Source organism: Engraulis encrasicolus, chromosome 19 (assembly GCF_034702125.1).
Source record: "Engraulis encrasicolus isolate BLACKSEA-1 chromosome 19, IST_EnEncr_1.0, whole genome shotgun sequence".
Classification (NCBI taxonomy): Eukaryota; Metazoa; Chordata; class Actinopteri; order Clupeiformes; family Engraulidae; genus Engraulis; species Engraulis encrasicolus.
In genome coordinates this window covers 45,800,744-45,811,701 of record NC_085875.1, presented here as the reverse complement: position 1 = coordinate 45,811,701, position 10,958 = coordinate 45,800,744, and the positions used below count along the sequence as shown (strand labels likewise).

General features: G+C 41.1%; 2 protein-coding genes across 2 annotated transcripts; one reads left to right on the top strand and one right to left on the bottom strand.

Annotated features, from left to right (window-relative positions):
• Nucleotides 1-3,471: 3,471 nt before the first annotated feature.
• On the bottom strand, nt 3,472-6,421 carry tmem234 (transmembrane protein 234). Its single transcript, XM_063224254.1, has 5 exons — nt 6,325-6,421; nt 5,439-5,590; nt 5,065-5,131; nt 4,845-4,937; nt 3,472-4,536 (listed from the first exon to the last, which is right to left on the bottom strand). The coding sequence occupies exons 1-5, from the start codon at nt 6,335-6,337 to the stop codon at nt 4,421-4,423; spliced, it is 441 nt and encodes a 146-aa protein (XP_063080324.1). The 5' UTR covers nt 6,338-6,421; the 3' UTR covers nt 3,472-4,420.
• Nucleotides 6,422-6,813: 392 nt separating this feature from the next.
• On the top strand, nt 6,814-10,572 carry LOC134470226 (axoneme-associated protein mst101(2)-like). The gene is made up of 4 exons (XM_063224253.1): nt 6,814-6,950; nt 7,955-8,289; nt 8,540-8,695; nt 8,868-10,572. The coding sequence occupies exons 1-4, from the start codon at nt 6,818-6,820 to the stop codon at nt 9,723-9,725; spliced, it is 1,482 nt and encodes a 493-aa protein (XP_063080323.1). The 5' UTR covers nt 6,814-6,817; the 3' UTR covers nt 9,726-10,572.
• The last annotated feature ends 386 nt before the right edge of the window (nt 10,573-10,958 follow it).

Genomic DNA, 10,958 nt, shown 5'->3' with positions numbered 1-10,958 from the left:
TTATTTGAAAATACACAGCTAGTGAAGCACTGTATGAAGACACTTCTTCAACATCTCTGTTCATGCTAGCACTGGTATTTTGACTGTTGCCAATTGATGCAGGTGATGCCCAGGTTCCTCAGATGGTCACATGTTTGGTTCCCTTATTATTCATAACAAATAACATAACACCACCTCCACAGGTCTTTGATCCAAGAACCCTGAGAGGAAGAGGGCCTCTTGGCTAGAGAATACACTGGCAATGAGCAAATATGGATGTACTGTCTTACACTGTACTGTAAACATTACAAGGTTCGTCGAAGAACGAAGAGTTGACATTGTGGGAGAACCCCTAAGGGTTCTCTGATGAACCTACCGGTATATGTGCTTGGAAGGTTTTCTAAATAGTTTGTGAGAGAACCTTAAGTGGTTCCTCCATAGTGGCAAACTAAAGAGCGCCTAAGTATTCTTTGAGGAACCCTTCAATTGTAACATTGGAAGAGAACGTTTTGGTCCCCCTCGAACCAGTGGAGTGGTCTTTGAGGAACTTTCCCATTTTTCTCCATCATGGGTGTTGTTTGTGATGGGGTGATTCGCAACAGGTGGTCAGTCAACTCAAGCTTTAGAAGCTGTTTACACGCATATGGATTTTTTTGCCTCTCGTGTACAAAAAATATCCCATTTTGGAGGCTTAAATGCACCTGTTACAATGGAGTTTTATTTTTATCCACGTGTTGCATTAAACCCTAAACAGGATAAACAAAATATCCACACTTAACAATATCCGTACAGGTGTGAGCAGCACCTTAGGGAGCTTAAGTGCACCTGCCACAATGGATTTTTTATTTGTGCCCACATGTTGTGTTTACACGTAAACAGATGAAAAAATATTCACATTTAAAACTATCCTCATACAGTTAGGGCCATAAATATTTGGACATCTGCACAATTTTCGTCTTTTTGGTGCTGTACACCATCCCAATGGATTTGAAATGAAACAAACGATATGTACATTAACAGCAGACTTTCAGCTTTAATATGGGGGTGTTTGCGTCCAAATCGAGTGAACTGTGAAGGAATTATGACATTTTCTATCAGTGCCACCCCATTTTTAAGGGACCAAAAGTAATTGGACAGTCTAGTATTTATACATCAAACTTTCAATTTTTAATTAATTGGTTGCAAATACTTTCCAGTCAGTTACAGCCTGTAATTTGCAATCCATAGACATCAATAGACACTTGGTTTTATCTCTGGTGATGCTATGGTGAGCTCTCTATTGCAACAGTCTTCAGTTCCTGCTTATTCTTAGGGTATTTTCCCTTCAGTTTTGCCTCCAGCAAGTGAAATGCTTGCTCAACCGTACTCAGGTGAGTTGATTGACTGGAACATTGAATAATATTTCACTTTTTTGCTGTAGAAATGGCTTAGTGGCTTTCAGATGAAGCTTTGGGTCATTGTCCATCTGCACTGTGAAGCATTGTCCAATGAGTTCAGAACCATAAGGTTTAATATGACATGATAATATAGCCTGAAAATCTTCAGAATTCATCCTGTGGCTTTTGTCTGTAGTCCTCATCATCAATAAATACAAGTGGAAAATAGTATGGACAGATATGCATGCCCACACCATGACACTACCACCACCATGATTCACTGATTGGGTGGTATGCTTTGAATCATGAGCAGTTCCTTCCCTTCTCTATACTCCTTTCTTCCCATTACCCTTGTACAAGATGATGTTTGTCTCCTCTGTCCATAGGATGTAGCTCAAGACCTATACAGTCTTTTTAAGACGTTGTTTGGCAAAGCCAAATCTGGTATTGATATTTCTGATGCAATCAATATTTTACATATTTTAGTAAACCCTCTGTATTTCCTATGGTGAAGTGTTCCTCAATTTTCTTGATCTTTTTCTTGATTGCTGCCTTGGACATGTATCCACCGTTCACCTGGACACTGTTCTACATCTGGCCAACTGTTGGGAGATGGGTTTTTGTTCACCAGATACAGAATATTGTCTGTCATCCACAGCATTTGTCTTCCATGTCTGCCAAGTAATTTGGTGTTGCTCTGGTATTTATTTTTTTCCAACATTCTGAACTCTTGAATTAGTCATATTCAATGTTTCCCCATCTCTCAAATGGGTTTGTTATGATTTTTTTCAACCTCATGATGGCTTGCATCACTGATGGTGACAGGTGGACTTTGGATCTCATGGATATTCCGTTAAAATATATGGAAATGCAAATGGAACACTTCAAATGAACTCTAAGACCTTGTATTGACATCTTGGTGATGGTGTAGTAAGGGAATAACACACATCTGACTGGAAAATAGCTGAGAAGCCTACTGTCCAATTACTTTTGATCCCTTGAAAAGTGGGCAACACACACAAAAAACGTTGCTATTTCATTCCTGTTTATGCAATATGGATTTTAACACATTCACATTAACGCTGAGAGTCTACAGTTAATGCACAGCTTGTTTGTTTTATTTCAAATCCATTGTGGTGGGGTATATGGTGGAAAAGGATTATGATTGTGTTGCTGTCCAAATATTTCTGGCCCTAACTGTACGTGTAATCAGCACCATAGCTAATTGGTGAGAACTGCCAACAAGTCACTGTAAGCTGACCTAACGTTCCCGCCGATCCATCTACCCCACTGCAATGGCATACTCATTAATGATGAAAGTAAGCTCTCTTGCCCTCAAGGCCCTTTGCTTTTGATTTGATATGTTCATGAAGTAAAGTAGCACATCTTAAATGAGCACACAAACAAATAATCAGAGCAGATCAGCTCATTAGTGAAATCACCTGTGTATAGTCTACGTGCGGATGTGCACAGGCATAATGAATACTGTATATAGCAGGGGCTTTGATTGACACCTCTGCCCTTGGATTGCTGCTGGCCATCTAAACTTGGTGGCTGGCTATATCATTAATAAAAGGTCACTCATCAATCACAGGAGATCTGTATTGTGGAGGGTGGGGTACACAAGCACTTTCAAACACTTATACTGTATGGTGGTCACTATAAATGTATATCTTAATAAAGCACATCACAAATAAAATTCAGTTTATAGCAGCAATGCGTATGAATGCTTGATTTTCTGGAAATAATGTTAGTGTTAACTTTTAATGGTAACATTTACCCAGAGCCTCTCCTATACCCTCATTGTCCCCAAAATTGTAATGACCAAGTCTGCGTCCCATTACCACCACTTAACTTCTTTTAGAGTGAACTTCCAACGCAAAAAAAATCGTCTAATCTTTCTCTGCATATTGGGACACACTAGAAGTATCGGACCGCAGTCCTAGTATGTTACTTGAGCCTCTCTGTAATGTCATAATAACCATACCTTCTGCATGAAGAAGCTAGGCAATGCTGTATTTTAGCAACAGTGAATGTTTGACATTTTTCCCTATAAAGACATTTCACAAGTTTCGGCTGCAGCGATGACGATAACAACAGACATACACAAGTTCTCTTTCACGTTGTTCAACAAAGGTTTTATTTAGAACCACAGATCTCATCCATTCCTGTAATAGAATAATACAAGTCTGTGCAAATATTTCTGCATGTATCACCTGGCTCCAGCGATATGACAAAATAGAGTTTGTTTTCAGCAAGAACGACATCTAAAAATACACTAGGTCTCCAGGCTGAGATCAGCTGCATGACCTTGGAGAGGCGATATCTTTGGGGAGAGGGAATGCAATACAAAGCCAACGTTGTGTTCCTGAATCACAGTTGCTCATACTGCATCCAAAAACAGGTCAAGTTGGCTTTAGGAGGACATACTGTATGTAAATCACATACACAGTCTTCAATGTGCTACCCAGTTCAATACTGAACTGTAACCAATTTATATTGGTTAACGTTTTAGGTACTTCTGAAATAGTATAAGATAAACCAATGTGACAGGCTAAGGATAAGCATGATCCATGTAGCACATTGTCTTTAGGCTGCAGCTTTGGGAATGTAGTTTACCTTGGGCATGTTCAAGATGGCTTGGTGCTTCTACTCCAAAAAGAAGTATGGAAAGGCAATAACGCATGTCTTACACCACAGCACTAAGGATAGAGGACACTTTATAGCTGGTCAAGAAAAACATCCTTTTCTACGAGCAGCAGGATAACGTATGCCATTGCATTGCAATGTCTACTCTGTACACTTATCCACAGCAGCGGAATATGTAAACACATCACTATAAACAGAAGATCTAGCAGAGTCTGCCACTACACCAGCGTTTTGTTTGGGTTGCGTTGCACTGCACTGCACTACACAACAGCGGCAAGAAGGATCAAGTACCAACATAAGACTGACAGGTCAACCACCACCATTGTCATTCGATAACCACCACCACCACCACCATCCTTCTCCTCCACGACCCAATCAGGACCCAGATGCCTGCCGGGGGGATTTTGATATGGCCATCAGGCCGCTGGTGCGGTGGTGTTCAGCTGGACCGTGTCCTCCTGGACCTCAGACACTGAACTGAAGATGCAGAGCGAGACTCCTGCCATGGTCAGCAGCATCCCAAACACAGCTCCTGAAACAGACCAAACACACAGGGGAGACATGTTCACTTACTGTAATTACACACTTGAACACCCCCTTGAACTCTGGTTTTACATGTACAAATATCCCTTTGTGGGGGTTAAAACATTTGCCATATTGATGTTTCATTTTCATTCACATGCCGTATTGACACTAAATGGATAAAAAATAACACCGACAATATTTCACCAACTTACCAATGTCATAAATTCCCTGAAATGTGCAAATCAGTTAAAAGTATGGCAAACAGGTGCGAGCAAACACCCAGCCGGTTTCCAGATAGGGCCTAGCTCTACTTACGTTTCCCACCGAAGTCCTCCCCCAGCAACTGGCCTGTGAGCAAAGTGATGAGGAACGTGAGGGAGTTTACGACCGGCACAGCTAAGGACAGCTCTGTGGGGAAAAAAAAACATCAAGCACATCAACATCTTAATGCCTTTTCTAGGATTGTAGATTAAAAACTACAACATTACAACATTAAAAAAAAAACTACAACACAATTTTGTCTGTTTGTTATCACCTGTGCTGGCCAAAGTGAAATAGTACACCACAGAGCCACCTTGATTCAGCAAAAATGGAACCAGATACTGTAGGTAAAAGCACAAAAGAAAGGTTGAACATATGTTGTAGGTAGGCCATTACATTTATATTATAATGTAACCTATAAATATTATAATATACATGTTAGAATGATAAGAAATTCGCAAGGCAGCTGTGTAATAAAGCATCTACACAGTTGGGCAGAGAAAAGCTGAACCCCAATCAACTCTTCATCATCAACACCTGTCCTTTGTTACATTGTACTGCGTGTGTATAGGCCTAATTACCAACATAGGCTACCCTCATGGTATGATAGTAGCCTATATTCCCCATGCAAGAAGATTACAGACAAACCTTGAAGTTGAGGAACAGGAATTTAACCTCGGCGATAAACTGCAGCACAACATTTCCTTTCTTCACCCTCTCAATGCCTTCAGTTCCCTTCTTTAGAAATGGGTTGGTGGCTCCCCATAACACCGCCACGACCAAAAGACAGCACACTTCCACTATTGAAACAACACATTGCCAGACGTTGTCGTGCCGAAAAGTGAGTGCCTGCCAGAATACGAGTGCCCTCATTGAAACCAATGGAAACCAATGACCAATTTTTCAGACATTTGTTACCCATTTTTGCAGATAAATCCGACACAATTTAAGATGGAAAGCCTATCAATAAAGAATCTACATTCCTTCTGGAAGTATTACAAAGAACTGGTTACAATTTCAGTATTATTTCCATAAAAGAATCGAAGAATTGTCATAACAAATGTTACAGTTTCATTCAAATAGCTCATATTAAGTGGAGGACGAGTAATGTTTCATAAGCATATTTTAGTTCATAAATTATGTAATTCATTCTGCAAAAATGTGTAGGCCTATAATTTTCTCTCAAAACATGTCATTGGTTTCAATGAGGGCACTCGTGTGCTGGCAGGCACTCACTTTTCGGCACGACACCGTCATTTAGTTACTTATTATTTGGGAACAGACTGCAGTGCGCTACCAGACAGCTGAAGTAAACTGACAAGTGCCAGGTAGGCTCCAGCGGAATGTAGAACTAGACGCGGAAGAAACAATTGAGCGTAAACGCGCCTCAAGAAAAGCGCCACTCATTTTGTCATAACTCCACCAATATGCCTGCCTCATATGCAGATCAATGCATAATTTTCTTAAAATGCAGAAGAATACAGATATAAACAAAACAAATCATTCGTCAAGCATTCAAGAAAAAGTTCCATACCAGCGCCCACCATAATTCATCTTCCTCTGTGAAGAAAATGCACAACAAAGATATTGAATATGAGCCCAACACTGCCCTCTGTAGTCCTGGAATTCACGATGCACCGAGGAAAGGGGGTAGGTGCGCACCTAGGCTACTAGATGTACCCTAATTAATATTTAATTAATTAATTTAATGAATTAATTAATAATATATCCTAGTAATTAAAGTAGGCCTACTAGTTATTGAGTGTTTTTTTCACCTAAAATAAGATTGATTAGATGCTGAAACTAGAAAAAAAAATAATCCTAGGCAATACAACGCGTCATAGAGCGTACAATGATTTTTCAAATAATCAACTGATAAGAGTTTTCTATTATGACGTATGAAAATGGATCGCAAGAGTAGGCTCTAAAAATTTCGACCGCTACTTTGTAGTTCAATCGTTCTACTGGCGGTGCGCGTTACTACACTCACCTTAATAGATTAGATTTCAGGGTCTCTTTTTCATTCAATGATGCTTTCGGCTGATGATTTATCTCCGGATTCTGGTGATCCACTCTCGGCTGATGATTTACCTTCGGGTTCTGGTCTTCGACCACTCTCGGCTGATGATTTACCTCCGGATTCCGGTCGTCCATGCCGCAGTAAGTAGGCCTAACAATACGCACAATATTACGCAAAGTTTTTCTTTTTACTGAATCGCGGGGGGGAAACGCACATAAGTAGGTCTGGCTATGGTTACCGTTAGTCTGCATATTTTGTAGGCTATTTTGTTTGGACCAATGGCTCATGACACACAAGAAAGTTTGAGAATACAGTAGTTAGCCCTCCACTGGTGATCATGATACAGGACCAGTAGGCCTACATAGTAGCCTACCGAGTAGGTGTTAGGTAGACTACCGATTGGCCAAACATGTCAGTGTCATATTAAAAGAGTATAAACCTGGCATAGGCCTGGCTTACCTGTAGGCTACTATGTCACCTGGTAATACTAGTCCCTCCAGGAAAGGTTATGTGCAGCCTATCTGAATTAAGTCAAGTCATCAACAAGTGCACTATACAACAAGCAAAGCAATTTGAAGTTGTGTTTGACCAGTCTCCAATGTGCAGTTAAACTAAACATGTGAATGAGACATTAACAACACACACACACACACACACACACACACACACACACACACACACACACACACACACACACACACACACACACACACACAATCTATGGCTGCCTACACAGTGCACATTTAAGAGAGTCAGATTTCACTTCCAGACTCACCATATGGATATCTATGGATAAAAGGAAATAATCTACCCCTGACAACAGCCATGTCACGAAGATAGTGTACCTTCCATTCAAGCCAGATCATGGCTTTCTTTTTTTGTAGTAAAAAAAGGAGATTGGAGTTAAGCGTGTTATGAATGTATAAGTGTTGTAAGAAATGTATCTAATTAATGACAGAGATTGTAATTAATCTAATGTAATCTCGTTTTTATAATCCCCATATGGAATACTTGGTATGAGAGAAAACAATGGGGAAAAGATGACATACTCCATGACTTTAAACAGACTAAAGGCCCGCAATAAATTAATAAAAACTCCTCTGATATAAAATAATGTAAAATAATTTGATGTCTTTCTTTGTAGTCCAATGGAGCCCATGCTGGGTGCTGGATAACACTGTAAAGCTGGCCTCAGGCTTGACGGCGGCGGAGGAGGCCGCCTATGAGGACATCCAGGGGTATTTCCGTCTTCTGGAGGCAGACCGAGACAGGCTCCGGGAGCTCGTCAAGAAGCCTAGTGAGAGGATGCTGTGGAGACGGGAGCTTCAGAGGGCTTGCCACCAGGACGACTGGGATGACTTGCGGAAGGAGTTGAAGCAAATGCAGCACGGAGTAAGGACATGCGAGGCTGTCATCAGAGACACCATTGTCAAGAAAGAAATACTCAACGACGAGTTGGAGAGAGAGATTGCGATAATGGTAGGCTACATGCACAAGAGCCTCATGCTCAGTCAAAAGTCAATTCCCATTTTTTAAAAAGTGCAATACAATTATTAACCTTGGTCTGAAAACAATGGTGGTATTTTGTTTAATGTTCAAAAGTATGGTCTAAGCTACTCTGTAGGTGTTATATTGATATTATATTGCGTTATTGTTGATGTTGTTTCTATCTTAATCATGTTGATATTAATTTATGATTGATTTCTTTGCTTGTTTTGTGCCCGTGCAGCACATCTGTAAGAGCTGGTATTCCCTGCTCGATGTCAATTTCGCTCCTGCTGTGGAGAAGGTGCGTGAGGAGACATGGTGGTTTATGGAATTGGCTGAAAAACACCAGGCCTCTCTGGTTCCCGTTGACAACCCTGACACAGCTGACCTCGACCAGGTGCATTTTCTATACAGAAATGTAGTTTTCTTTGACATTAGTAGTGTTGTCAAAAGCTGGGCTGCAGTTTGATATGATAGCCTATCATTTACACTGGGGGTCTTTGATATACTAGCCATTTTCTAGACTGATTTGTCTGTTTCATTCATTTGTTTTACGTAATTAAATGCAGCAGAAGGAAGCTGACAAAGCCACCAAGAAGGCACAGGAGGAGGCTGAAAAGGCAGCCAAAGAAACACAGAAGCAAGCTGAGAAGGCAGCCAAGGAAGCAGAGAAGCCAAATGAGAAGGCACAAAAGGAAGCTGAAAAGGCAGCCAAGAAGGCAGAGAAAGATGCTGAGAAGGACGCTAAGGTGGCAGCCAAGGAAGCAGAGAAGGCCGCCAAGGCAGCACAAGAGGAAGCTGAAAAGCTTGCAAAGAAGGCACAGGAGGAAGCTGAAAAGGCAGCCAAAAAAGCAGCCAAGGATGCCAAGAAGGCACAAGAGGAAGCTGAAAAGGCAGCAAAGAAGGCACAGGAGGAGGCTGAAAAAGAAGCCAAGGTGGCAGCCAAGGAAGCAGAGAAGGCCGCCAAGGAAGCTGAAAAGGCAGCTAAGGTGGCAGAAAAGGAAGCAGACAAGGCTGCCAAGAAGGCACAAAAGGAAGCTGAAAAGGCAGCCAAAGAAGCTGACAAGGCTGCAAAGAAGGCACAGAAAGAAGCTGAAAAGGAAGCAAGGAAGGCCCAGAAAGAAGCCGAGAAGGAAATCAAGAAAGCCGAAAAGGCAGCGAAGGCAGCAGAGAAGGAAGCTGAAAAGGCAGACAAGAAAGCACAGAAGGAAGCCGAGAAGGCTGTCAAGAAGGCCCAGAAAGAAGCCGAGAAGGAAGCGAAAGAAGCTGAGAAGGCCGCCAAGAAGGCAGAGAAGGAAGCGGAAAAGGCTGCCAAGGAGGCACAAAAAGACGCAGAGAAGGCTGCTAAGCAAGCAGAGAAAGAAGCAGAGAAGGCTGCAAAGAAGGCACAGGAGGAGAAGAAAAGGGCACAGAACAGCAGCCAATAAAGCACAGCCGGGGATCAGTGAGGTACAATGGGTCCAGTCAGCACGCCTGGTCCTCCCACCCAAAATGCCAGGGTGGAGTATGTGGAGGGGAAAACGAGCAGCTTCGAATGAATGGCAGTGAGAGAGATAGCAAAAGTAAATTTCCATTGTTACACTACTTCTAAAAGGCACCTAGATGATTAGATGTTTGCTTTTGAAATGAAAATCGAATGCGGAGGTAAACCCCTGCAAATTTACACTTCCTAATAGAGCACCGTAAGTATCCCTGAGCTGCCATTTTGATGTAGAAACAAGGATCATAGCAGTCAATGGAATTAGCCTGACTCTCCCAATGATATCTGAGCATTATTCTCACATGCTTTTGATCATTAAGCATTTGCAGATGATCATGTCAACATGGTCCACTGTACATTGTGACCAAAAAATTCAAAATAGGAACTTCTGAAAAACTGCATTATTTTGTCCGATAGGGCAAAAGGACAGGTGCTTTAGCACCACCACATTCGTATCTGTTATGGTTGTATATACTGTGACGATGATAACGAGTGTTGATGTTGCTCTGCTAACAGCAGCTATTCAAATTCAAATTCAAATTCAAAGCTATTCACTGCCATCCATTCGAAACTTCCTGTGTTCCCCTCTGCATACGGGCCAGACGTGCTGACTGGATCTATATGGACTTAAAAAAGGACAAACAGCGAGAGACTGAGGAGTGAAGAAAACCATAACTCCTGTCTTAAGAACTCTGGGCTGTGCCACTTGTCAACATGGCTTCTCACTTGTCCGAATGTATATACTGTATATATTTAACTTTTATTTTCATTATCACTATCATTAAAACTAACAAAAAAAAACTTAACATGCATTGTTTCTGATTTTCATAGAAAATGCATTATATACGTTATTTGAGATTAAACTGAATCATGAATTTGAATATAAATCTCGTGCCAGAAGTTACCTGTGTACTGATTTGTACATACACTATAAAGAATTCAGAGAGAAGGTCTGCCATGTCCTTTACAGGGGCTCATGACTACTACTGAATGACTTAATGTCTTGCCAGATGTTAAAAAGAAAATCTGGAACAAATGTTCTATGTCCATCTAACTCATTAGGTACATGTATTACATGTTATGTAATATCATTAGAGTTGTACTTTTATTACATTACATTACATTACACTGCATTTGGCAGTTGCATTTTAACCAAAGCGACTTACAATCAAGGACATAA